We start from the raw sequence: 27,835 nt of genomic DNA, 5'->3' as shown, positions 1-27,835 counted from the left end.
GGTTTCCCTATGTAGCTCTGGCTGTCCTGGAACTCACTCTGTAGACCAGGCTGGCCTCGAACTCACAGAGATCCACCTGCCTCTGCCTCCCGAGTGCTGGGACTAAAGGCGTGTGCCATCACAGCGTGACTACACCACCACTGCCCAACAGAGCCACTTTTTTTTTTTTTAAGATTTATTTTAGGTTCATGAGTGCTTTATCTGCATGTGCACCTGCAGGCCAGAAGAGAGCATCAGATCCCATCCATTACAGACAGTTGTGAGCCACCATCTGGGTGCTGAGAATTGAACTCAGAACCTCTGGAAGAACAGCCAGTGCTCTTAACTGCTGAGCCATCTCTCCAGCCCTGACAACAGTTTCTTAGTCATGTGGCTCTTAATTGTTTGCAGAGGGGGAGCGTCCAGTGTTAGGCCCTCACCTTACACGGCTTGCACCTGACCTGGCTTATTCACAGAGTGATCCTAAAGAGATGACCTCATGCTGGGCGGTGGTGGCGCACGCCTTTAGTCCCAGCAATCAGGAGACAGAGGCAGGTGAATCTCTGTGAGTTCGAGGCCAGCCTGGGCTACAGAGTGAGGTCCAGGAAAGGTTCCAAAGCTACACAGAGAAACTCTGTCTCAAAAAACAAAGAGAGAGAGAGAGAGAGATGATCTCACTCTTCCCAGACTGGGAACATAGAACATACAGTTGGTAGAGTGCCTGGCATGGGCAAGGCCTTGGATTTGATCCCCAGCACCACATAAACTGGGCTTGTAATCCCAGTACTTAGAAGTAAAAAAAGTCCAGAAGTTCAAGGTTATCCTCAACTATATTATAAGCTTGAAGCCAGGCTGAGTTACATGAGACCCTGTTTCAAAAAGAATTGATGGTACACACCTGTAATCCCAGCACTCGGGGGCAGAGGCAGGTGGATCTCTGTGAGTTCAAGGCTAGCCTGGTCTACAGGGTGAATGCCAGGACAGCTAAGGCTACACAGAGGAACCCTGTCTCAAAAAATTTAGAAAAAAAAAACTGGGGAGGCCGTCAAGATGGCTCAACAGGTAATGAATAGTGCCTGCCAGTAAGCGGAGCAGCTTGGAGTTCAATCCCTGGGACCCACAGGATGGAAGGAGAGCGCTCCTTGTCAAGTTGTCATCTCACCCCCACATGCACACGTACAGGGCACAATCAAATAAACAAATAAAATAAATAAATAAATAGGAACTGGGGCATTGTAACATTAAGCAACTAATGAAAGTTAAACAAAAAACAAACAAACAAAAAAACTTAAGCCGGGCGGTGGTGGCGCACGCCTTTAGTCCCAGCACTCGGGAGGCAGAGGCAGGCGGATCTCTGTGAGTTCGAGGCCAGCCTGGTCTCCAAAGCGAGTTCCAGGAAAGGCGCAAAGCTACACAGAGAAACCCTGTCTCGAAAAAACAAAAAACAAAAAAAACAAACAAGCAACTAATGAAAGTCATAATACTCCTGATGGACTCATTTTCCACTGTGATGTACATGCCACAGGCTCAGTGGCTCCAAAGAGGGCATGCAGATCCTCTTGGTTATGTAGGTCAGCCTCCAGTGTGGACTGGCTGGGCTGTGGAGGGAATGGCTACCTCTTGCTTTTGCTAGCCTGCAAGACCTTGCCAATGTGTGAGTTTAGGCACATCCTCTGATCCCTCTGTTTTAGTAGTCCTATCTGTAAAAGTGAACACGAACTGTGTCTCTTCCTCGGGTATTTATATTTGTCTGTCTGTTTATTCTGGAGACAGGGTCTCTCTACATAGCCCTGGCTGTTGTTGAACTCACTGTGTAGAGCAGGCTGTCCTTGAACTAATAAAAGTCCACCACTGGGATTAAAGGTGTGCACCACCAAACCCAGCTTCAGGATGTGGGAACTCCATGCCTTGATGATCCCATGGGATTTTCTCAACAGCAGGATGCTGTGTTAAGTTGCTTGTATTTCATTGTGACAAAATACCAAAGGAAAAGAAGGAAGGTAAGGTTGACTTTGGCTCATGGTTTTAGTCCCTGGTAGCAATGTCTGTCCTAGTTAGGGTTTCTACGGCTGTGATAAAACACCATGACCAAAGCAACTGGGAAGGAAAGGGCTTATTTGGCTGACATATCCTGAATCACAATCCATTGAGGGAAGCCAAAGCAGGAACTCAAACAGGGCAGGAACATGATGGGGAAGTTGGGAAGGAGAGCTTCTCACTGACTTGTTCCTCCTGGCTCAGCCTGCTTTCTGATAGAAGCCAGGATCAGCAGCCCAGGGATGGCACCACCCACAATGGGCTGGACCCTCCTCCATCAATAACTAATTAAGAAATTGCCCTAATACTAGATATAAAGCAAAGGACAATCAGACTGCAACCCACAGATCCAGGGAGGCTACCTAGCAGGAGGGACCCTAGGATGACTGTGGCTTATAATAAGTTTTGGTTTTGCCTAATCACTGGGCAAGCCTCAGTGAAAGATTTCACTGTTAGGATAAGAATTTGTACCATATCAAGCTGATGAAAGAATATGCTGGCTGTACTTTCAGGAGGGGAGGCTAAAATCTTTTTAGATTATAGATTAGCCTATAGAAAAATGTCTGCCGTAAATCAAACAGTGAAGGGGAAGATGAATAGGAATCTCACTTATACAACTTAAGTAAAACATAGCTCTCTGAACAGATGAAGATAGGTTTCTTCTGTATCCCAGAATCTAATCAATATTTATATGTATAATTCAGCTATCATTTGGCTTAAAAGGGCTTATTGGGAAATGTTATCATTTATACTATTTTCTACAGAGAAAATATTTTACTGTTTAAAATTTAAAAAAAGAAAAAAGGAAGAAATTGCCCTACAGGCTTGCCTTCAGCCCAATCTTATGGAGGCAATTCTTTCAGTTGAGGGTCCCTCCGCTCAGATGGCTTCCTGTGTGAAGTTGACACAAAACTGGCCAACACAGTGCTGTGTCTGAAGACAAGCCAAAGGTGAGGGAGGAGCCCAAGCAGAAGAGGACACGCACCGGCTGGAACCGGAGAGTGAGATGAGCACCTGGGGGCAGGCCAAGCCTCACAGCACAGTCACCAGGCACAGAGAGTGTGCTAGCCCACTGGCGCGCCTGTCCACCTAGGTCACCTGGGAGGAGTGGCTACAACAGAGGCCTGAGCCCTCCCCGAGAATGCCGGTCAACCCCTCCGGACATACAAACCTTAGGGCTTGCCAAGTCAACACCAGGAAACAGGTCAGAAAGGCTCCAGTGCATGGGTTTGGATAAAAGTAGCCTGGAGCCACTGAGATCGAGGGAGGGGTGAGACATGGAAGAGAAACTCCTGGCTGCAACTGGAACTTGAGGAGCACACTCATCTAGCTTGTGAGGCTATGGACTCCAACCTGCCAAAATAAAGACAATTTTATTTTTATGTGTACAGTGGTTTTGCCTGCATGTATATAACCCGTGCACTATGTGTGTGCAGTGCCCTTGGCGGCCGGAAGAGGGAGGTGGAAACCCAGAACTGGAGTTACATATGGTTACGCCCTCGTGTGGGTGTTGGGGATGAAACCCAAGTCCTCTGGAAGAACAGCATTGCCCTTAACCATTGAGACATCTCTCCGGTCCCAGTTGCCCTCAATTTAATCGCAAGAAAAAGGTTGGGAAATTTTTTTCATTTATTATTTATGAATTTGTTTATTTATTGTGTGTGTGTCCATGTTTTTGTTGGAGGCAAGACATCCCACAGTGTGTGTGTTGGAGATCGGAGGACAGTTCATAGGACTGGGTTTCCTCCTTCCATGTTTACGTAGATTTGGGGGATTGAACTCATATCTTCAGGTTTGGCGACAAGCCCCTTGTGCTGGCTGGTTCTATGTCAACTTGAGACAAGCCAGAGTTATCAGAGAAACAGGAACCTCAATTGAAAAGATGCCTCTAAGCCAGGAGGTGGTGTCACACACCTGTAGTTCCAGCACTCGGGAGGCAGAGGCAGGCAGAGCTCTCTGAGTTCAAAGCTAGCCTGGTCTACAGAGTCAGTTCCAGGACAGGCAAGGCTATTGACACAGAAAAATCCCTGTCTTGAAAAACCACACACACACAAAAAGCTTGGGCTGTAGGCAAGCCTGTGGGGTATTTTCTTAATTAGTGGCTAGTGGGAGAGGGCCAGTCTATTTCGGGTGATGCCACCCCTGGGTGAATGGTCCTGGGTTCTATAAGAAAGCAGGTTGAACAAGCCATAAGCAGCAAGCAGCACCCCTCCATGGCCACTGCATCAGCTCCTTCCCTGCTGGAGTTCTGACTTCCTTTGATGGTGAACTGTGATGTGGAAGCTTAAGCCAAAAAAAAAAAACCCTTTCCTCCCCAGCTCGCTTTCGTCACAGTCATAGTAACTTTTATCCTCTGAGCCATCTCAACAGCCTGGAAATCTTGGGTTAAATCCAACACAGTCAACCCTTGTAGCCTCTCTATGTGCAAACCTTGCTGATTGGTAACCACCAGCAATCCAACAGTCTTATATGGGCACTCCTATGCTAAAGCTCTGCCCTGTCCAGTCCCACTCTCTCATCCAGTGAGGAGGTTACACAACCTCCCGTCCCTGTGGTTTGTAAAGGTGCCCTCACTCTGTCCAGGGAACGAACGTATCCAGCCACTCTGTACCTGCTGCTGGGAGTTGTGGGTTCTTTGTCTTAGGATCTGGGCCTCTGCCATGTGGCTAGTATGTAGACCAGCCCAACAAAGCTTGTATTACAGAAAACCCTCCATGTCTAGACTTTTGGCAAGAGTTAGGGGGAAAAGCTAAGTGCACTGGTATACACCTGTAATCCTAGCTTCTTGAGACAAGAAGATCAAAGTTCAAGATCACTCTGGTTACATATGAAAATGGGAGCAGCCTGGGCATATGACATTCTATCTCAAAAGTAAAGCGTTATGTGGCCCACTCAAGAGGGCAGAGTGGCCAGGGCTTTTTATTTATTTTTTGGTTTTCTGAGGCAAGGCTTCTCTGTGTAGCTCTGGCTGTCCTGGAACTTGCTCTGTAGATCAGGCTGCCCTCAAACTCAGAGATCTGCCTGCCTCTGCCTCCTGAGTGCTGGGATTAAGGCATGAACCAGCACCGCCTGGCTATTTATTTATGTTTAGCATGTGTGCATACATGTTTATATATGTATGCATGTGTGTGGAAGACAGAGGTTGACGTCAGAGTCTTCTGCAATCATTTCCCACTTGTGTTTTGAGAAAGGATTTCTCACTGAACCTGGAACTCCCTGGTTAGACTGCCTGGCTAGTGAGCCCCAGGGATCTGCCTGTCTCTGCCTTCCCAGAGCTGGGACTGCTGCACATATCATGACAGACTTTTCAGATGGATGTTGGGGATCTCAACTCAAATCCCCACGCTTGTATGATGAACACTTTACGGATCAAGGCACCTCCTCCAGTCCTCCTTCCCTATTCCTTTTCAAAGATTTGCTTTTATTTTCGTGTGTGTGTGTGTGTGTGTGTGTGTGTGTGTGTGTGTGTGTGTGTGTGGTGTGGGAAGTGCCATCCCATGACAGAAGAGGGTGCTGGATCCCCTGAAGCTATAGTTACATTTGGTTATGAGTGGTCTGCCATGGGTATTGGGAACCAAAGTTGGTCCTCTGCAAAAGCAACAAGTGCCCTTTTAAAAAAATGTGTGTGTGTGTGTGTGTGTGTGTGTGTGTGTGTGTGTGTGTGTATGTATATATTATATATATATATGTTATATATATATATACATATATACATATAATTCTACATGTTGGATATTTTGCCTGTATACATGTCTGTGCACCATATGCATGAAATGCCCTAGGAGGCCAAAGAGGTTGTCAGATCCCCTGGATCCATGTGGGTGCTGGGGATCAAACTTGGGTCTCACTGGTCTAACTGATGAGCCATCTCTGCAGTCCCACCCATACTTTTCCTTTTTTTTTTTGGAGACAGGATCTAACTGGGTAGATGAAGATGGCTTCAATATTCTCCTGCCTCAGCCTCTCAAGTGCTGGGATTTCAGCTGTGTTCCACCATGCCCCTCTTGTCATCTAAAACATACTGGTATAGGACAGACCCCTGTAAACAGGAAACAGAAGGAACAGACTGTCTGCTGCTCTGGCTCAGCTGTTTCCTCCATGTGTGACCTTGAACTTCAGGTTCTACTCTCTTATCTGAAACCTGAGATGAAAACCGTGACTTCATAGGCTGCAGATTATCCCAGGGTTCCTCAGTAGGTAGCTGCCCCGAGACAGGTTTACCCGTGGGGTGCCAGCTTCTAGGCAGCGGGTCTCCACCCACAGTTTCTGGACACAAAGCTAAAGCATGGACTTGGAAGTGGAAACCGACTTTCATCAACCCAGAGTCTTGATGAGGGAGCTGCCTGGCGCCTGGGCTCCCATCTCTAGCTGGGGTCCTGTGTGATGAGGTCAGGGCCACTGCCTGGTGTTAGGGTTTAAAGGCTTAGGGTGAAGCAACAGGTCCCTGGCCTTAGCCCCTCCTGCCTGGGGGGGGGAGGGGGCAGATCACAGGAAGGAGGAAGAAGGAAGGAGACCTAGATTCTGTGGCTAACTGCCAGCCCTCCCCCTCCCCCTCAGCGCACCCCAGGGCCTGCCAGCTGCTCTCAGCTCCCACAAGGGACTCATTCACCAGGTGCCACACCAGCCAGCTTCTTATTCTCTACGTCCTCTGCGGCTGCCCACTGGTGCCTGCGCACTGCAGCAGCCTCCCCCCCAATTCCTGTTCCCCTCTGTGTGTGTGTGTGTGTGTGTGTGTGTGTGTGTGTGTGTTCCAGCCTCTCTGTGTGTGTGTGTGTGTGTATGTGTGTGTCCTTCATTCAAGATCTGTCCCTATCACATCTTCTAACTCTGCTCTTTGTCCCCCTGGGGAAAGCAAAGGATCCATTCCTAAGCCCCTTCCCCAAGTTCCCTGTTGCGATATGAACAGCCCAGTCCCCCCTGGCTGTGGCTCTTTGAGGACTCCAGTCCAGCCACAAACACTAGGGTCTGAGTGGGAAGATCATTGTCAAGAGTAGGGGAAGGGTAGATTTCTGAGACAAGAGTGTCTCAGGATGCAGACTCAGTCTCCCCAGCCTGGGGTCATGAAAACTCAGTCTGACCAGGGGGTATAGAGCATAACCAGGAACAATACACTCAGTTATGGTTTGGAAGCCAGAACTCCAGCGAGGTATGGTGGTAAACACCTATAATCCCAGCACTTGGGAACAGAGGCAGGGAGATTGCCACGAACTCAAGACTGTCCTGACCTGAGCTACATAGGGAGTTCCAGATTGGCCTAAACAACAGTGTAAAACTGAGGGGTGGCGGCAGGATGGGCCAGGATGTAGCTCACCTGGAAGAGTGCTTGTCTAGTGTGCATGAAGGCCTGGGTTCAATTCCCAGCATAATTTAAAATCTGGGCATGGTGGTACATATCTGTAATCCTTGCACTTTGGAGGTGGAGGCAGGAGGATTAGGAGTTCAAGGTCATCTTTAGCTCCAGAGTAGATGGAGGTCAGCCAAAAGAAAAGTCTACTCAGACTAGCCCCTCTGAGCCCCAGCCCTAGCAACAACATTTCTCTCCAAAACTTCCCCAGCAACAGACACCACTGTGTCCTCGGCCCCATGGAGGAGAGGCGATCGCCCTCTCCCTGCTCTTCAAGGCCCTCCAGTCCCTTGACCCCACCCTGTGAGATGCTTGGATCTGTGGGCATTGAGGCTGTGTTAGACCAGCTGAGGATCAAGGCCATGAAGACCGGGTTCGAGTTCAACATCATGGTAGTTGGTGAGTTAGGGGCAGAGGTAGAGAGGAGAAGATGAAAGAAGACTCCATGGGCATGGTCCCTCACCTGCCCTGGACTCGGTCTTCCACACTGACCCACCAGCTCACCCAAGAGTTGCAATTAAATCTGTGAGAGGTGTTGAGTCATTCGATGCAAAACCACCCATAAGTGGATTACCCAGGCAAGGGTAATCATGGGTGTGGGTCCTTCCAGACACAGTGACCATGAATGACCTCACTGTACATACATTGCTTATGCAGTAGATGACTCAGAACCCCCAAAGTGGAGGACAGAACCAATTCCCAAGAGTTGTCTTCTTATCTCCCTGCACACACACACACACACACACACACACACACACACACACACACACACTATGAGATATATATATATATATATCCTAGCATATATACCTTGGCCACTGTGTTCTGTATCTCCCAGGGCAGAGTGGGCTGGGCAAGTCCACCATGGTGAACACGCTGTTCAAGTCCAAAGTGTGGCAGTCAAGTCTACCCAACCTGGAGGTACCCATGCCACAAACATTGGAGCTGCACTCCATGACTCACGGTGAGTGGCCCTCCCTGCCCCCACAGGCCCCGCCAGGTCCGTAGTCTTCCATCTCTCTCCCTCCGCAGTGATCGAGGAGAAGGGCCTAAAGCTGAAGCTGACAGTGACAGATACACCTGGCTTTGGAGACCAGATCAACAACGACAAGTGGTGGGTCCTGGGGTGTGCAGCCCCTGTCCCCACAAGGTCTGTGAAAAGCCACCCTGGAGGGGCCTGTCGTCTGTCTGTGTCACCTGGGAGCCTCATTTTCCTACACCCACCTCACCCTCCAAAGTTGAAGAGAGCTGAATATGTACGGGTCTCAGCCAGCGGTCTGGTACACAGTTGGTGCTCAATTAAAGCACCAGAAATCTGTACTTCTGTAATCCCTGCACTCTGGCAGTTGAAGCAGAAGACTCACGAGTTCAAAGCCAGCCTGAGCAATGTGTCAAGACTCTTATCTCAAAACAGAAAGCGAGGACAGGGCTGAGCACAGAGCTTAGTGTTATAGTTCAGCATTAGAATGCTCACACACCATGCGCAGGGTCTGGGGTCAATCTCCAAGAGCAGAAGCAGTCAGGCAGTCTGGTGGAGTGTTGTGCTGACAGGAGCCTGGAGTAGGAAGGCCCCAGCAGAGGACTGGACAGATGGTCCCTTCGGTGAAGTGCTTGCCTTGAAAGCTGAGCTTATCCCCAGAACCCACGTGGGGGGAAAAAAAAAAGCCAAGCATGGCGGTGTATTCCTGAGATCCTACTGCTGGGGAGGCAGAGACAGGGGGTCCTGTGAGCCCCAGGTCACTGAAAGACCTTCTCTCCACGTACAAGGTGAAGTCGGGCAGCACCTGCCTTTTGCTTGTTTGTTGTTTTTGAGACAGGGTCTCACTGTGTAGCCCTGGCTGTTATGGAACTCACTGTGTAGACCAGACTGGCCTCCAACTCACAGAGATCCACCTGCCTCTGCCTCCCAAGTCCTGGGATTAAAGGTGTGCCCTACCACCGCCCAGCTAACCATGGCACCTCTTTTTTTTTTTTAATAATTTATTTATTTTTTGGTTTTTCGAGACAGGGTTTCTCTGTGTAGCTTTGACGCCTTTCCTGGATCTCACTCTGTAGCCCAGGCTGGCCTCAAACTCACAGAGATCCGCCTGGCTCTGCCTCTTGTGTGTTGGGATTAAAGGCGTGTGCCACCACCACCTTGTTTATTTGTACTTATGTACATTGGTACTTTGCCTGCATGCATGTCTGTGTGAGGGTGTCAGATTCCCCTGGAATAGGAGTTATGGACAGTTATGAGCCACCATGTGGGTGCTGGGAATTGAACCCAGGTCCTCTGGAGGAGCAGACAGTGCTCTTAACCACTGAGTCATCTCTCCAGCCCCCATGGCAACTCTTTTTTTTTTTTTTTTTTTTGGTTTTTCGAGACAGGGTTTCTCTGTGTAGCTTTGCGCCTTTCCTGGAACTCACTTGGTAGCCCAGGCTGGCCTCGAACTCACAGAGATTCGCTGGCCTCTGCCTCCCGAGTGCTGGGATTAAAGGCGTGCGCCACCACCGCCCGGCCATGGCAACTCTTATAAAGAAAAAACATTTAATTGGGGTGGCTTACATTTTCAGAGGTTTAGTCCATTATCATTATGATGCAACATGGAGGCATGCAGGCAGACATGGTGCTGGAGAAGTAGTTGAGAGTTCTACGTCTTGACCTCTAGGCAACAGGAAGTGGTCTGGGACACTGGGCATGGCTTGAGCATATATGAGCCCTCAAGCCCACCCCCACAGTGACATACTTCCTACAGCAAGGCCACACCTACTGCAACAAATCCACACCCCCTAACAGTGCCATTTCCTATGAGCTTATGGGGGCCAGTTACATTCAAATTACCACAGTCATGCAAGTGAAGCACACATAAAATAAGATAATTCCAAGTCAGGCATAGCTGTATGGTAGAGAGCAACTAAGGAAGACAGCCAAGAGCGACCTCTGACCTCCACACAGGTACACACACACACACACACACATACACACACACACACACACACACACACAGAGTCTTGCAGCTACCAGGTGAGAACCAGTGGTGTCTTGGACCATGCTGATGACCAATTGTCACTTAATGACCACCCTTCCCTCACCAAGCAAATTTTATATACATATAATATATATGATATAGATATTAGGATATATATGTGTTAGTGCTAGAGAATGAACTTAAGATGTGGTACATGTTAGCAAACACTGAATGATACCCCCAGCTCCAGATTGTATGTTTTCTCTTGAGACTTGATTTCCCTAAATTATCCAGGCTGGCTTCGAACTTATAACCCTGCTGCCTCAGTTTCTTGAGTAGCTGGAATGACAAGCCTGTGGCACCAGGCCCAACCGATAAGTGCTATTACTGTGCTCGCTTTATGAACAGGGAAGCTTAGACCTCAAGTGAAGAGAGGCAGAGGTTTCTGTGTGTCCCTGAGAATGTAGATAGACCACCCAGAGACAAGAAAATAGTGAGTCCTGGGGGAAGGCACTGAGGGGACGTCTCTGCCCCAGCTGGGACCCGATCCTGAGCTACATCAACCAACAGTACGAGCAGTATCTTCAGGAGGAGCTCCTCATCACCCGCCAGCGCCACATCCCTGACACCCGTGTGCACTGCTGTGTGTACTTTGTGCCACCCACAGGCCACTGGTGAGGTGACCCACTGGCTGCGGGAGGGCCACTTGACGGTTGGGAGCTTCGGGTTGACTTTTGTACCTCACTCATCCATCCACCACGCGCTACCGTCACTGCCCTGTCCCGGGCAGCCTTCGGCCCCTGGACATTGAGTTCCTGCGGCGGCTGTGCCGGACTGTGAATGTGGTGCCGGTGATCGCCCGGGCTGACAGCCTGACCATTGAAGAGCGAGATGCCTTCAGGAGCAGGGTGATCTGGGTGCCCAAGGTGGAGCTGGGTCAGTGTGCAGAGCAGAATGAATGGTGTGCTGAGATCACGTGTGCTTGGTTCCCCAGATCCAGCAAAACCTGAAAACTCACTGCATCGATGTGTACCCGCAGAAATGTTTCGATGAGGATGTCAATGACCGGCTCCTTAACAGTAAGATCCGGGTAAGGTGCTGTAGACGGTGCAGAAGGCCAGTGACACTAAGGCCGTCTGATTTCCTTCCCACTCATCCTTCCATCTGAAAATCGAGCTCTTTCTGCAATTTCAGGAAATGTATGTACATAGTTAAAGATTCTTCATCTGCTCACAAACTCAAAGCGAGCAAGAAATGGCTCTCATCAGAGAACCCACAGAGTGGGAAGAAATGTCTGTCAGCCACGGCTTTACCGGGCTGACATTCTAATAGATAAAGAACCTTACTACTCAACAGTAAAGAACCAAATTTTAAAACGGACGGGGGAACTAGACATGGTGGGACACGTGGGACACAGCTCTCACGTGTACACAGACACACACACAGACACGGTGGAATACAGCTCTCACGTGTGCTCATGTACACACACACACACACACACACACACACACACACACGCACAGACACGGTGGGATACAGCTCTCATGTGGTGACTGTGTGGTGCCCAGGTGGTGACTGTGTGGGTGCCCACATGGTGACTGTGTGGGTGCCCACATGGTGACTGTGTGGGTGTCCACATGGTGACTGTGTGGGTGTCCAGGTGGTGACGCTGTGTGGGTATCCAGGTGGCGACTGTGTGGGTGTCCAGGTGGTGACTGTGTGGTGTCCAAGTGGTGACTGTGTGGGTGTCCAGGTGGCGACTGTGTGGTGTCCAAGTGGTGACTGTGTGGTGTCCAAGTGGTGACTGTGTGGTGTCCAAGTGGTGACTGTGTGGGTGTCCAGGTGGCGACTGTGTGGGTGTCCAGGTGGTGACTGTGTGGGTGTCCAGGTGGTGACTGTGTGAGTGTCCAGGTGGTGACTGTGTGGGTGTCCAGGTGGTGACTGTGTGGGTGTCCAGGTGGTGACTGTGTGGGTGTCCAGGTGGCGACTGTGTGGGTGTCCAGGTGGTGACTGTGTGGGTGTCCAGGTGGTGACTGTGTGGGTGTCCAGGTGGCAACTGTGTGGGTGTCCAGGTGGTGACTGTGTGGTGTCCAAGTGGTGACTGTGTGGGTGTCCAGGTGGCGACTGTGTGGTGTCCAAGTGGTGACTGTGTGGTGTCCAAGTGGTGACTGTGTGGGTGTCCAGGTGGCGACTGTGTGGGTGTCCAGGTGGTGACTGTGTGGGTGTCCAGGTGGTGACTGTGTGGTGTCCAGGTGGTGACTGTGTGGGTGTCCAGGTGGCGACTGTGTGGGTGTCCAGGTGGTGACTGTGTGGGTGTCCAGGTGGTGACTCTGTGTGGGTGTCCAGGTGGACATATTTTAGGTTCTTTGGGCCAGGCAGTCTCTGATGCAACTACTGAACCCTGCAGTGTGGCCTGAGAGCACCCCCAGAGGAGAGAAAACAAATGGACTTTTGTAGCCAAAAAAAAAAAAAAAAAAAAAATCATGTTTGTAGAGTGTGTGGAGGCTCTGAGCTTGGTCCCCATCACCACAGAAGAGAAACATCCCCGGTCTTTGGGTTGTAGTTCAGAGGTAAAGCACGTGCCCAGTGTGCCTGAGGCCCCGATTTTCATCTCCATCATTCCAAACAATAATAATAAAATCAAATATTTTAAGTTGATGAAGAACATGGCGGTGCATACCTGTAACCCAGCACTGGAGAGGTGGAGGCAGGAGGATCAGAAGTTCAAGCTCATCCTTGGCTGTGTAGTCAGTTCAAGGTCAATCTGAGATACATGCAATCCTGTCTCAGAAAACAAATTTTTAAAATTCAAAGAATAGGGACTGGCAAGAAGTCCAAATGGTTAGTGGTGCTTGCTTCAAGCTGAGTGACTTAAGTTCAATCTCTGAGACTCACATGGTGGAAAAGGGAACCACTTCCCATAAGTGGTCCTCTGACCTCCACACAAGTACACAAGTTCTCTCTCTCTCTCTCTCTCTCTCTCTCTCTCACACACACACACACACACACACACACACACACACACACACACACACATACACATAGGACCTAGAGAAATGTCTCAAAGGTTAGGAGACTGGATTCTTTTCCAGAAGACTCAATCAAGTTCTGTTCCCAGCACTCAGGTCCAGCAACTCACAATCACCTATAACTCAGCTCAGGGGATCCAATACCATCACATGCACTCACATATACCTACCTATACAAACACACACATATACAGAACTCAAAATAATATTTTGAATCTTTTTAAAATTTTTTATTATTTATTTATGTGTATATATGTGTATCTGTGCATGTGCCCAAAAAGGTGAGAAAGTCAACTCCCTGAATTCCAGGCAGTTGTGAACTGCCTGATGTGGGTGCTGGGAATCAAACTTGAGTCCTCTGCAAGAACATGTGCTCTTAACAACTGAGCCTGCCTTTAGCCTACTGGCTATGGGTGGGTTAGGACTTCTGTGTAGCTAGAGTTTTCCTGCCTTGCCCACAGTCAGGACAAATCTCTGTCACCCACCAGTCCCACAGCCGCTCAGACCCAACCAAGTAAACACAAAGACTTATATTGCTTACAAACTGTATGACCGTGACAGGCTTCTAGCTATCTAGTTCTTACATCTTAAATTAATCCATTTCCATAAATCTATACCTTGCCACATGGCTTGTGGCTTACCAGCATCTTCACATGCTGCTTGTCATGTCGGCGGCTGGCAGTGACTCCTTCCGCCTTCCTGTTCTTTCTTTTCTCCTCTCTGTTAGTCCCGCCTATACTTCCTGCCTAGCCACTGGCCAAATCAGTGTTTTATTTATTGACCAATCAGAGCAATTTGACATACAGACCATCCCACAGCACTTCTGTTGGTCTTTTCTGTGTTGAACACACAGATTGCAAGCCCAGCGCCACTTTGAGATCTTTGGCAGCAGTTAATTTTGCAGCTCACACACGATTGAGCCTGTATGATAATGAGTATTCAGAGACGGGTAATACCTGGGGGGCGCTCACCAACCTAAGACAGAGCGCCTGTATGGCCTGGTCAGTTGTCTCCATGACGGGTAAGGTGACCTGCTGATGTCCCATGCAACTTAAGTCAGAAGCTCATTTTTTAGTAAAAGGGGGACCTGTAGGTCCCTGGCCCTCGTTTTGGGTAACTGTTGTCTTGCTTGCTGACCTTGACCTTAATATGGTCCCTATGCTAATTCCTTGCTGGGTTCCACCCTCCTGAATGCTTAAGGAAACTTCCTTGTCTGTGTATCCTGCATAATGGGCACTAACAGCTTAGATGCAAGATTGTAAAACATCGGTAGTGAACTTCTACCCTCCGGGGTTCTCCCATTGTGCTGTAAGCCTGTATTTAAGACCTCCTCCCTCCTTCAATAAATGGCATTTGGCATTAAGAAAAAAAAAACTGAGCCGGGCGGTGGTGGCGCACGCCTTTAATCCCAGCACTTGGGAGGCAGAGGCAGGCGGATCTCTGTGAGTTCAAGGCCAACCTGGTCTACAAAGCGAGTTCCAGGAAAGGTGCAAAGCTACACAGAGAAACCCTGTCTCAGAAAAAAAAAAAAAAAACTGAGTCATTTCTCCAGCCCCTGTTTTTAAATCTTTAAAAATAAATGCATAAATGTAATTTCAAAAAATCAAAGCCAAGCATGGTTGCACACACCTTTAATCCCAGCCCTTGGAAGGTAGAGATAGGAGGGTCGCTGTGAGTTCAAGTTCAGCCTGGTCTACAGAGCGAATTAAAGAACAACTAAGGCTACCCAGGAAGACTCTGTCTAAAAAAATAAATAAAAATAAATAACTTTTAATTTAAATAGTAAATAAAAGTATTTGTTTAGGTTTATGATGGAGCTGTTGAGCTGGTTCAGTGGGTTAAAGTGTTTGCTACCAAGCTTAATGACCTGAGTTCCATCCTCAGGACCCATACGGTAGAAGCAGATAACCAACTCTCCCAAACTGTCCTTTGACAATGTATCATGTACACACACACACACACACACACACACACACACACACACACACAAATGAAAACTAAATGTAATTAAAATTGTAAGTAAACTCCTACTTATCATGAAAGTTTTGTTGTTGTTTAGTTGGTTGGTTTTTGAGCCATGGTCTATCTACATAGCCCTGGGTGTCCTGGAACTCACTATAGACTAGGTTGGCCTCAAACTCATAGAGATCCCCCTGCCTCTGCTTCCCAAGGACTGGGATTAAAGGTGTGCGCCACCATGCCCATCCTTATGAGATAGTCTTAAAAGTTTAAAGAAAACACAAGGTGGTCAGTTCAATTTGGCCATTAGTTACAAGGGGTCAGCCCCTGCTATATACAGTTCCTATTTAGTCCCTGATTATAACTGTCTCCTTCCTAAGTAAGATGTTTGATATTTCCAACATTATATTCTCTCTCTCTCTCTCTCTCTCTCTCTCTCTCTCTCTCTGTGTGTGTGTGTGTGTGTGTCTGTGTGTGTGTGTCTGTGTGAATTCACACTGGGGAATCAAACTCAGGGTCTTGTTCATGCTAATCTCTGAGCCACACCCTTTCCCCCAGGACTATATAATTAATGTGGAGTTAACAAGAACACCATTTCCTTGGGTTACGCTGCTAACACTTAACTGTGCTAGGCACGCCACCATTGGCTGAACAGCCCTGCACCAGCATCATCTGTGCCCCCATTTTGTAGAGGTGAGGGTAGCATGAGTTCCATGGTATATTGCAACTTCCTAGTTTCATGTGCCTGCCTCCTGCCTCAGTTTCTTCTCCTCTGTCTCTTAGGAGCAGATCCCTTTTGCTGTGGTCGGGGCTGATCGAGAGCACCTGGTGAATGGGAGATGTGTCCTGGGCCGGAAGACCAAATGGGGCATCATTGAAGGTAAGTTTGGGGACGTGGTAGCATGTAGTGCGTATGGGGATGTAGGCATCCCCTACATCCATAGCTTCTTTCCACCCCTTGCCTGGCAGCTGCCCACACCTAGAAGGCAACCTTGAGCTTGCCAAAATTTAATGTAGCCCCTCCATGTGCATGGAAGTAGGATTTCCTCCTACCTCAGCTCCCTGATTTATTATTATCATTATTAAAAACCTATGGAGCCAAGCATGGTAGCACACTTGTAACCCTAGCACAGGGAGGTCCTGGAGACAGGAGGATCAGAAGTCTAAGGGCATCCTTGGCTTCATAGCAAGTTTGAGGCCAACCTGGTCTATCTGGGACCCTGCCTCAAAAAGAAAAAAAAGAAACATGAATTTTGTCTTTGGAGAATGCTGCATTCAACAGTTTAGCAACTATTTGTAGGAGCCAGGCCCCAGAGATGAATGAATGAATGAATGAATGAATGAACCAGGGAGGAAGAGGTGGTGGGGCAGGGCAATGGCAGGTCTCAGAAGGCACCGTAACATGTAGCAGCTGTGCACTCTTGCGTACTGCGAGTGCAGAGTTGTGTTAGGCCCCATGTCTTGCAGTGGAGAACATGGCACACTGTGAGTTTCTTCTCCTGAGAGACCTGCTCATCCGGTGAGGTGTGGGGTACCTGGCATTCGCGTGGCTGAAAAGGGGGGTCTGGGACCATCCTGGCCTAGGCTGACTTGCCTCCTATCATTCAGCTCCCATCTCCAGGACCTGAAGGACATCACCCACAATGTCCACTACGAGAACTACCGGGTCCTCAGACTCAATGAGAGCCACCTGCTGCCCCGAGGGCCGGGCTGGGTGAACCTGGCCCCAGCCTCCCCAGGACAGCTGATGTCCGCTGGACCAGGGAAGGCCCGAAAGCGAGCTACCAAGGATTCCAGGGAAGATGAGTGCTGAGTGGCCATGTTCCCTGGCCTGCTAGGCTTCACCACTCCTCAGCAGCCAGCCCCCAACACAGACCCCAGTACTAGAGCATCTATGAGAAGCCGATGTTACTTTGTACAAAAAGCTGTGCTTTGACAACTAAAGGCTTTGTAAATGAGTCCTTTGAGCCAGTCTGATAGAAAAATATGATTCTTGGGGCTGTGGATGTGGCTCGGTTGGTAGAATGATTGACGTGCCCAGAGCCCTGGGTTTGATCTCCAGCACCACGTAAAGCCAGCAGAGTGCACATCTTCAATCCTAGCACTCTGGAGGAAGAAACAGGATAAGAAATTCAAGGTTCAGTGGCTCATTGGTCTAGGGGTATGATTCTCCCTTACTGTGTGAGAGGTTCCTGGTTCATATCCGGGATGAGCCCAACTTTTGAGAAGTAAGTTCTCATTGAAAAAAGAATCCAAGTTGGGCAGTGGTAGCACACGCCTTTAATCCCATCACTTGGGAAGCAAAGGCAGGGGACTCTCTGAGTTCAAGGCCAGTCTGGTCTACAGATCAAGTTCCAAGACAGCCAACACTACACAGAGAAGCCTTATCTCGGAAAAATAAAAAATAAAGAACACACACACACACAAGAAATTCAAGGTTATCCTCAACTAGATAGCCAATCTGAAGCTATCCTGGGCTGCAGTACAGTGTGTGTGTGTGTGTGTGTGTGTGTGTGTGTGTGTGTGTGTGTGTATTCTTGGACTGAGGATGTAGTTCAGTAGAACAGTACTTACCTTAGAATATGGTAAATATGCTGGGTGATGGTGGCGCACGCCTTTAATTCTAGCACCCTGGAGGCAAAGGCAGGCAGATCTCTGAGTTCGAGGCCAGCCTGGTCTAGAGAACAAGTCCAGCACAGCTAGGGCTACCCAGAAAAACACTGTCTCAAAACACCAAACTAAACAAAATATGATAAATAAAGCAGGGCGGTGGTGACACACACCTTTAGTCCCAGCCCTGGAGAGAGTTGGGGGGAACAGAGGCAGGCAGATCTCTGAGTTTGAGGTCAGCCTGATATACAGAGCAAGTTCCAGAACAGCCAGGGCTACACAGAGAAACCTCGTTTCAAAAAAAAAAAAAAAAAAAAAAAAAAAGAGCCGGGCAGTGGTGGCACCGCAGCACTCAGGAGGCAGTCAGGCAGATCTCTGTGAGTTTGAGGTCATCCTGGTCTACAGAGTGAGTTCCAGAAAAGGCACCAAAGCTACACAGAGAAATCCTTTCTCAAAAAAACCAAAAAACAAAAAAAGTATGATAAATATATGTACTTATATATTGTTACTCAGAGGATGAGACATATTATATGTTCTCCCACTGTACTTTATATCTATACATATATATATACATATATATATAATTTTACATATGTATTTATTTAAATATTTAATGTGTGTGTGTGTGTGTGTGTGTGTGTGTGTGTGTGTGTAGGTGTTTTCAAGACAGAGTTAAGATATTTAAGCTATTAAATATACTTTAATAACTGGCCCTCCTGCCTCAGTCTCCCTGTTTCTGAGATTTGAGACCCATGACATTACAACTGCTTCTCTTTGAACAGTATGAGACCAGAGATCCAAGGCAGGAGGAAGGATGACCCCCTCCATCCTGTGCCTCCTTTCTTCCCCCAACCCCTTAAACCAGAGCCTAGGTTCCAGCCCGGCTCCTCCTGCTGTCACGACCTCTCACCCCTGGCCCAGGCTAAGCCCTGTCCCCACATTATTGGTGGCCTGACCTTTGTCTCACCTGGATCTGAGCTACCAGTGCATTGTAGTTGGTGGGAAATCCCGGGGCACAAGACACTTATTCTTCCTTTGCCTCAGTCTCCAAATTCATGTTGTGACCGCATCGCAAGACCCCCAAGCAAGACTACCACAGAGCTGATATCCGATGCAAAACACACAGGGGTTCATTACAAGTCTGGGCTTGGTCCACATCTAACACGCTGGCTAGCCAGGTGAAGGAGGACGGCCCTGAGCTCTCAGGTTAAGTGGTTTTTAAAAGGAAAAACCACAAGCAGGGTGGTACAAGCCTTGGCATCAAATGATTGGGTGAGGGTGTGTAACCTTTGAATTTACTGGTTGGGGGTTACAGTTATCACCTTGGGGGCAGTCCTGAACAAGTCCCAGCCTTTGTCCTTGAGCTGCCATGGGGGCTGGCTAGCCTTACACATTCACATTGACCCGTGCATGTAGCTCTAAGTTGGTGAGGGGTCCCAGACAGTAAACAACTGGCTGAACCTTGAGCAGTCAGAGTATGTGCAAGAAAGGGAGCTACTGCAAGGACTATGTCTTTTGTTCATGGCCCTCCCAGAAACTGCTTGCTCAAGTCTCAGGAAACTGAAATTAAGGCCTGATCTCTGAGAGAAGACTGAGCAGTCTGTCATGGTATCTGCTTGGTCCTTCACCCACACAGCAGGGATGGCAGTGCCACACTGTAGTACCATGTGTTTTTCAAAGGGAGTCCTAGAACATACCTGCCACACTCAGTACAAGTGGAATGGAGACAAGGCTCCACAAAGGGATGGAACGTAGGCCCAGGGCTGAGGGCCCGGGGCAGAGCCTACGAGCTGTACTCTCATAGAACTCTCTGGAATTCTCAAAAAGAGATGGGCTGGGCTGGGGAGAGGTCTGCTCAGTAGGTCATGTATTTGTTAAAAAATCATTTGGATTTGAGTTTGGATCCTCAGCACTCATGTAAAAGCAACTGCCGTCCCAGCGCTGAGGGGAGTGACCAGCCATTCTAGCCCAATAGGTGAGCTCCAGGTTCAGTGAGAGAACCTGTCTTAAAAAACGAGGTGGAGAGTGACTGAGAGACACATCTGGCCTCCTCATACATGTGCATGCACACACACACACACACACACACACACACACACACACACACACTACATACACATGTAGCACCCATGCACAAAACAGATGAGCCTCAGACCTGGGCCTGCAGCTCATGGGTGGAGCACTCGTCCAGCACGCACAAAGCCATGAGTTTGATCTGCAGCACTGAGAGCAAGACAGAGACCCAGACAGAAAGAGACAGAGAAACGTGCTGAGGTGCACAGATCCCACGCGGCTGGGCTACTTCCAGAACCCAAGAAGCTGAGATGACACTTCACATCCAGGAGTCAGGGGATACTGAGTGGCCATAGTTAGCAGCAGTATTGTCCCAACTACAAAAGTCATACCTACCCACTTGGAGAGATGCTTCAGCTGTTAAGAGCACTTATCAGTCTTGTAGAGGACCCAAGTTTAGGTCCCAGCCCCCACACGAGAGCTAATGACTGTGGGTAATTCCACTTCCAGAGGATCTGACACTTTCTTCTGGCCTCTTAGGGCCCTGTACACACACGTGTGCACCCACACTCGTGCAGGCAAAACATCTATATAAATAAAATAAAAACATATCCCTTAAGAACTCATATCTCCCACGAAGCCCTCTGTGCTAAACAGTTTTATGTCAACTTGACACAAGCTGAAGTCATCTGAGTGGAGGGAACCTCAATTTGGAAAATGCCTCCATAAGATCAGGCCCCGAAACTACACTGAGAAACCCTGTCTCGAAAAACAAAACAAGATCAGGCTGCAGGCAAGTTTGTAAGGCATTTTCTTAATAAGTGAATGATGGAGGAGGGCCCAGCCCATTGTGGGTGATGCTGTCCCTGGGCTGATGGTCCTGGCTTCTATAAGAAAGCAAGCTGAGCTGGGCAGTAGTGGCACACGTCTTTAATCCCAGCACTCGGGAGGCAGAGGCAGGCGGATCTCTGTGAGTTCGAGGCCCGCCTGGTCTACAAAGTGAGTTCCAGGACAGGTTCCAAAGCTACACAGAGAAACCCTGTCTCGAAAAAGCCAAAAAAAAAAAAAAATGAAAGCAGACTGAGCCATGTGGAGCAAGCCAGTAAGCAGCACCCCTCCATGGCCTCTGCATCAGCTCCTGCCTCCAGTTTCCTCTTCTAGCTTCCCTCAATGAACTATGTTTCAAGATACTCAAGCCAAATAAACAAATAAACCCTTTCCTCACCAAGTTGCTTTTGGTCACAATGTCTCATCACAACAATAGGAACCCTAACTAGGACATCCTCCTTAAAAAAAAAAAAAAGTTGAACTGGGCGTGGTGGCACACACCTTTAACCCCAGCACTCTGGAGGCAGAGGCAGGTGGATCATTGTGAGTTCTCTGTACTGGGAATCAAACCCAAGGCTTTGTGCATGCTAGGTGAGCACTCTCCCAAGTGAACGGCACTCCCAGGATTCCTCCTTGCTGTGCTCAGGCCTTGCTGTGTGTGTGTCCTGTGTTGTTTTGTTTTGTTTTGTTTTTTCTCATTAGTCTGCAGGACTGGGGAGTTATGTGTCTTAGTTAGGGTTTCTGTTGCTGTGAAGAGATACCATCACCATAGCAACTCTTATAAAAGAAAACATTTAAGCCGGGCGGTGGTGGCGCACGCCTTTAATCCCAGCACTCGGGAGGCAGAGGCAGGTGGATCTCTGTGAGTTCGAGGCCAGCCTGGTCTCCAAAGCGAGTTCCAGGAAAGGCGCAAAGCTACACAGAGAAACCCTGTCTCGAAAAACCAAAAAAAAAAAAAAAAAAAAAAAAAAAAGAAAACATTTAATTGGGGTGGCTTACAGTTTTAGAGGTTTAGTCCATTATCGTCATGGCAGGACATGGTGGTATGCACACAGACATGGTGCTGGAGGAGCTGAAAGTTCTACATCTTGATCAGAAGGCCACAGGAAGTGGACTGTGACACTGGGCTTAGCTTGAACATAGGAGACCTCAAAGCCCACCCCCAAAGTGACACACTTCCTCCAACGAGGCCACACCTCCTAATAGTGCCACTCCCTTCGGGGTCCATTTTCTTTCAAACCACCACACTGTGAGAGGACAAAAATTTGTAAGTTTCAGCCGGGCGGTGGTGGCGCACGCCTTTCATCCAAGCACTCGGGAGGCAGAGCCAGGCGGATCTCTGTGAGTTCGAGGCCAGCCTGGTCTACAAAGCGAGTTCCAGGAAAGGCACAAAACTACACAGAGAAACCCTGTCTCGAAAAACAAAAAAACAAAAAAAAAATTGTAAGTTTCATCCCTGTATCTATCTTCATCCCTGTGTCTAACACACAGATGATGCTCGGGAAACAATGGACCCTATACTGCTTTTTCTTTAACTGTTTGCTTAGTGAATTCACAAGCCTGCCTCTCTATCCTTGCCCTTGGCTGACTCCAGGCTTAGGAAACTCCTATCTCTAGGGCTCAAATGGACACACACCACTCATCACCACCATCTCAGAGGTGGCATATTGCTACACAGAGGTTGAGACATTACCCACAAAACAATAGGTTCGGAAGCTTCAGATGAGCTTCGGGCAACTTGGCAAAGCCCACGGTATTTCAAGAACACAGGCCCTTTGGCTCAGCAATTGCGTTTCTAGGAACGGGTATTACACATAACCCTGCCGGCCATAGCCTCCGCACTGCTCCACCAGTCTCGGCGGTAAAGGGGCTGTCCTTCACTCGTGTAGGGTGGTCACCACAATCCCTGTCTTTCACCTGCAGGATGTCAGGACTAACTTCCTGTTTTGACAACTGAAAATTAACCAGGACATTGCCACATGTTCCCTACAGGGACACAAGTGTGTGGAGAGTGTCCTAAGGCTATCCAGTGTAATAAAGGGTGGGGAACAGCCTGTCTGTCTGTCCAAGGACAGCAATGCCATGAGGATTAGTAACCCATGGCTACTCTGACAAATTAACACAAATGGGAGGTTTGTCCGCAGAAATAACTCAGTAGTCACTGGGCCAAAACTAAGGTTTCAACTGGAAGTAGGTGAAGGGCATCAACCTGCAGCTTACATTTGTGCTGTTTTGGGTTTTGAGACAGGGCCTCACAATGTAACTCAGGGTGCCTTTGAAATTGCAGAAAACCTCCTGACATGAGAGGCATGAGTCTCTCAGCTCGGTCAGTGTGCAGTTTGTTTTGGCTTTTGTTTGTTGCTTTGTTTCCAGACAGTGTTCTCTGTTGTAGCCCTGGCTGTCCTGCTCTGCAGATCAGACTGGCCTCGAACTCAGAGATCCTCCTGCCTCTGCCTCCCAAATGCTGGGATTAAAGGCATGCCACCACCACCTGGCATGGAGGCATGGATTTTCTTTTGAAACAGAGGTCTCATGTATCCCTGGCTAGCTCCAAACTCAATAGTTGACGAGCTTGAACTTGGCCTGTGTGTGTGTGTGTGTGTGTGTGTGTGTGTGTGTGTGTGTGTGTGTGTCCGTGTCCAATGTTTCTTTGTTTCTTGGTGGTGTTCCTCAGGAGTCATCTATCGAGTTTCTGTGCTTTGGCCTGGGACTTGTCAGGAAGGCTAGGAAGGCTGGACACAGAACCTCAGGCATCCCCGTCTCTGCCCTCCTTGTGCTGGGATTGCAAGAGCAGGCTGCCACACCTGACTTGTTCTGTTCTGACATGGATTCTGGGACTCAAACTCAGGTTGTAACGCTTCCACGGCAAGGCCTTTCGCCATTGAACTATATCCTCAGCCCAGTGAGTCCGCAGACAATTTCAGGATGAGTCATCGTGATACAAAGTTAGAGTTTATTAAGAAGAGAGTTTACAGGGCTGGAAAGATGGTTCAGCAGCTAAAACACTAGCTGCTCTTCCAGAGGACCCGGGTTCAGTTCCCAGCACCCACATGGCAGCTCAAACCTGTCTATAACTCCAGTTCCAGGGAATCTGACACCTTCACCAGACATACATGCAGACAAAACACCAAATGTACATAAAAATAAAATACTTTTAAAAGAAAAGGAGACTTTACAGCCAGGCATGGTGGCATACAACTTTAATCCCAGCACGTGGGAGGCAGAGACAGGTGGGTCTCTGATTTAAAGGGCAGCCTTCTCTACACATAGAGTTCCAGGTATGCAGTGTTCCATAGCGGGACTCCTTTGCAAAACAAAATTTTTTGAGCTGGGTGGCATTAGTGCACACCTTTAATCCCAGCACTCAGGAGGCAGAGCCAGGCAGATCTTGGTGAGTTCGAGGCCAGTCTGGTCTACAGAACAAGCTCCAGGACAGGCACCAAAACTACACAGAGAAACCCTGTCTCGAAAAAACAAAAAAAAATTGTTTTTTGAACATAGATTTAAGTACAGAAGTTAATAGGCACTCAGGGAGAGTACACACCCAAGCATGGGTGTGGGATTCTCAAGGAACAGCCATGCCTAAGTGTCTTAGCAGTAACCATATACAGTCTCAGTAGCTTCTGAAATTACACTGTCCTCAATGATTCTAAAGGAGTTTTTTTCTTCTTCTTTTTTGGGAAATGAAATCACAGAGTGGTTCTTGGGGTGCATAGGCTTTGAATAGGATTACAATCAAGGAAAAACCATGGGTCACAAGGTTGCATAAGGGAATTCAGACATCTTTTAGTGTAAATAGTCTTAGAAAACTGCCTGTTTGTAGCTGGGAAAGGGGCCATACTTTGTCATACGTGCTTGGGCATCAAGCAGCTGATCGCATTTGTCTATGGAAGGAATATTGTCTTCACGGGGGGTGATCTTTACGGCATTTTTGAAAATTGAGCTGGGTCCCCTCCTCTGTCTCTGAGTGCATAGACTCTGGGCTTCCACCCCGGCTCAGGAAAAGGAGGAAGAAACAGGCAGAGCTGATCTGGGAAGGGACAGTCAGGGTGGCACTCGCCGAGGGCACATGGGACTTGACCCGAGAGACCACTGGCTCTGGGCAGATGGTGGCAAAGGCAGTCAGCATCCATTTCTTTTGTTTTGCTGCCAACCGGTTCTTTGTCACTCAGGCTGCTCAGCCGTCCTCCCGCCTCATCCTCAGGAGTAGCTGGAACCAGAGGTGTCTGGCATTGCTCCCAGTTTATTTTGAAGTTTTACTTTTTGGAAATAAGAACCTCAAGGGGGCATTTCCTACTTCCTGAGAACAGTCTACATGCCCGATAGGAAGAGGAAAGACTCACTGCCTAGGTATATCCCTCAGGTATACACAGCCTCCCGGCCTCTGCAGAGCGCTTCAGTCCCTAGCAGGGTTCCCAGGGAAGCCCGCACTTGTTTCTTTCCCTTAATCCTGACACCCACCCTTTCTAAGGAAGCCTTTAAAGAATTAAAGCTTCCCTTCTGAAGTAGCGTTTAAGTGAGTTAGGGGTCCTTTCTGTAGTTGGATTATTCTTTGGGCCACCAACCAGCTTCCCAAATAAAGACACAGATACTTACCATTGATTATGAATGCTCGGCCTCAGTTTAGGCTTCTCCCACTAGCTCTTATAACTTATAATCTAACCTGTTTCTATTCATCCATGTTTTGCCTTGGGGCTTTTTAACCTTTCTTTCATTCTGTATGTCCTACTTTCCTGCTTCCTCGGCGTCTGGCTGGCCAGCCCCTGGCATCTCCCTGTCCTCCTCTTTTCTTTCTTCTGTTCCCTCTGTCTCCCTCTGTCTCTGTCCAGCCTAGATTCTTCCTCCTCCTTACTCTGTCTGCCCAGAAGTCCCGCCTTTACCTCCAGCCTAGCTATTGGCTGTTTAGCTTTTTATTAGACCAATCAGGTGCGTTAGTCAGGCAAAATAAACAAATGCAACACATCTTTACATAGTTAAACAAATATTTTGCAACACCTTTTCTCTAATATTTTCTCTCTCCCAACAGCATTCTTCTCTTCTCTCTCCCTGCTGTATATTTACTCCCAATGCCAGCCCAGTCACATCATTTTATATGCTCATGTGCACAAGCTTGTTTGTATATGTAGATACAAATTACAAGTGTACTTCTGTGTATTTCCCACAAGACTTAAAAATGGATGTCCAAAATAAAGAGACTCACTAAAGAAATTTGAAATGGTACTGGAGATGTAACACAGTAGGTAGAGTGCCTGCCCAGCATACACAAAGGTCTGGGTGAGATCCCCAGCACTCTGCGGACCAGTTGTGATAGAGAGTGCAGGTAATCTTAGCACTTGTGAGGTCGAAGCTGGAGGATCCTAAGTTCAAGGCTAGATTGACAACATAGCTAATTTGAGGCCTGCCTGGGTTACATGAGACCATCTTTGGAGAAAAAAAAAAAATCAACATGCACGCCTTTAATCCCAGCACTCAGGAAGCAGAGACAAGAGGACCTTTGTGAGTTCAAGACCAGCCTGTTCTACATAGTGAGTTCCAGGGCAGCCAGAGTTACAGAGAAAGACCCTGTCTCAAAATAAATGAATAAGTAAATAAATAACAAACTTTCAATGTTTCTTCCATTACAATTTTCCTACTCCCACTCAGGAATGGATGAAATGGAGATTGAGTGAGTGACTTAGCAAATGAAGTGTATTACCCACAATGCATACTGTGGATCCACCTGTAACAGCCACACAATGGATTGTAGGCAATGTAGTCCCCTTCATGGGCTGAGCAGCCTGTCAGGTCTAGAACTGAGGCCTCAGGAGCCAGTCTATGACAGGCATTATGGGCAAGGTAGTCCTTACGTTGTCGGCTGAGTCTGCTGCTGAAGGTGGTATCTTTCCCACTCCTATACACCTGATACGGCTGCTGCAAGGAAGATCAGTCCCATGCCAGCCACTGTGCCTCGTCCATTCTGCGATACAGCCCCAGTGTGCAGACCAGGATTCTCTAGGCCAGAGCCTGACCAATAGTGCATGATGCTCTCCATAGCCAGAACTTCTCCAGAAGCCACCAGGCCCAGAGTCAGTGCAGCAACCCTGACCTGGAAATATCTTTGGACTACCTCTCTGTGTCCTGTGTCCACCATGAGGACATTGCAAAGTACCTTCAGTGTACCCAGGGCACAGAGCAGGAAGGAGTGTCTCCTGCATTACAGACCACATATCCTAGTGGCTTTTGGAACAGAAACCTCTCATAGTTCATCACGATGTTGGCAGTGATGGTTGACCCCACAGGACGTGGTAGAGAGTCCATCCCTTTTCTGGCTTAAAGTGGCTACTGCTGTTAATGGCCCTTTAATTGGGCCCCATGACACCTTCCTTTTTTTCCCCCTCTTTTTTTTTTCTTTTGGTTTTTCAATACAGGGTTTCTCTGTTCTGGAACTAGCTCTGTAGACCAGGCTGGCCTTGAACTCGGGGTCCACCTGTCTGCCTCCCAAGTGCCAGGATTAAATGTGTGCCACCACACCCAACTTTAAACTTGTGTTCTGAGGATTAAGGGGGTATGAATTTTTTTTTGGGGGGGTCTCTGCAGTGCACTCAATGACAAACGTAAGAGCTGTGGGTGTTTTTACTGTGGTATTGTGTAGCTGACCCATGACTGTTGTCCAACCAGCATTCTCCAGCCAGAACGAAGACTCTCCTTCCAGACATTACAAAAAGAAAATGTAGGGCTTGTTCAGGAGCCAGTAGGGTATTAGGTGAGTTTGGGTCCCCTTTGCAGATTCAGAGCTGCTCTGTAAAAAGGTGGTGACTGGGTGGGAATATTTACCCAAGATCTCACCCTCCTGGGAAGCCTGGAGATTGAGGACCTGTCCCTGGGGTGGGAAGCCTGGGTTGCCTTGACCCTCATTATCCTCTTCTCCAAGCCTCGTTGGCCTGTGATCAGTCCACACCCGTGCTTGGGTGAATGACTGAGAGCTGAAGTAGACGCCTTGGTAGTAGTTACTGAAGTTATGAGGCAGCTTTTGAAGCTGTGGAGTTCTGGGATGTTCCATCCAGGTAGTATGTCTGTTCCTCATGGCTGAATACATTTTTTAAAACATT

The 27,835-nt window shown here is 48.3% G+C and overlaps 1 protein-coding gene across 2 annotated transcripts; it reads left to right on the top strand.

Annotated features, from left to right (window-relative positions):
- The first annotated feature begins 6,587 nt into the window (after window positions 1–6,587).
- Septin12 (septin 12) lies at window positions 6,588–17,109 on the top strand. Of its 2 annotated transcripts, XM_052757820.1 has the most exons (10): window positions 6,588–6,628; window positions 7,572–7,759; window positions 8,199–8,324; window positions 8,393–8,474; window positions 10,845–10,982; window positions 11,099–11,216; window positions 11,303–11,398; window positions 16,080–16,176; window positions 16,764–16,815; window positions 16,905–17,109. In XM_052757820.1, the coding sequence occupies exons 2-10, from the start codon at window positions 7,600–7,602 to the stop codon at window positions 17,107–17,109; spliced, it is 1,074 nt and encodes a 357-aa protein (XP_052613780.1). In that variant the 5' UTR covers window positions 6,588–6,628; window positions 7,572–7,599. The 2 variants fall into 2 exon arrangements, with proteins under 2 accessions (XP_052613780.1, XP_052613779.1); XM_052757819.1 differs by lacking the exons at window positions 6,588–6,628; window positions 16,764–16,815 and having other exon boundaries at window positions 7,600–7,759; window positions 16,905–16,924.
- The last annotated feature ends 10,726 nt before the right edge of the window (window positions 17,110–27,835 follow it).

The sequence above is a fragment of the Peromyscus californicus genome, unplaced genomic scaffold (assembly GCF_007827085.1).
Source record: "Peromyscus californicus insignis strain IS unplaced genomic scaffold, ASM782708v3 Scaffold_3__1_contigs__length_106647218, whole genome shotgun sequence".
Lineage (NCBI taxonomy): Eukaryota > Metazoa > Chordata > Mammalia > Rodentia > Cricetidae > Peromyscus > Peromyscus californicus.
Note: the sequence above shows the minus strand (reverse complement) of the source record. Positions and strands in the feature narration are given on the sequence as shown.

Coding starts and splice junctions, on each gene's coding strand:
- Septin12 (XM_052757820.1), top strand. CDS start 7,600: ATGGAGGAGAGGCGATCGCCCTCTCCCTGCTCTTCAAGGCCCTCCAGT. Junction 11,217..11,302: donor GAGATGCCTTCAGGAGCAGG/GTGATCTGGGTG, acceptor TTGGTTCCCCAG/ATCCAGCAAAACCTGAAAAC. Junction 11,399..16,079: donor TCCTTAACAGTAAGATCCGG/GTAAGGTGCTGT, acceptor TCTGTCTCTTAG/GAGCAGATCCCTTTTGCTGT.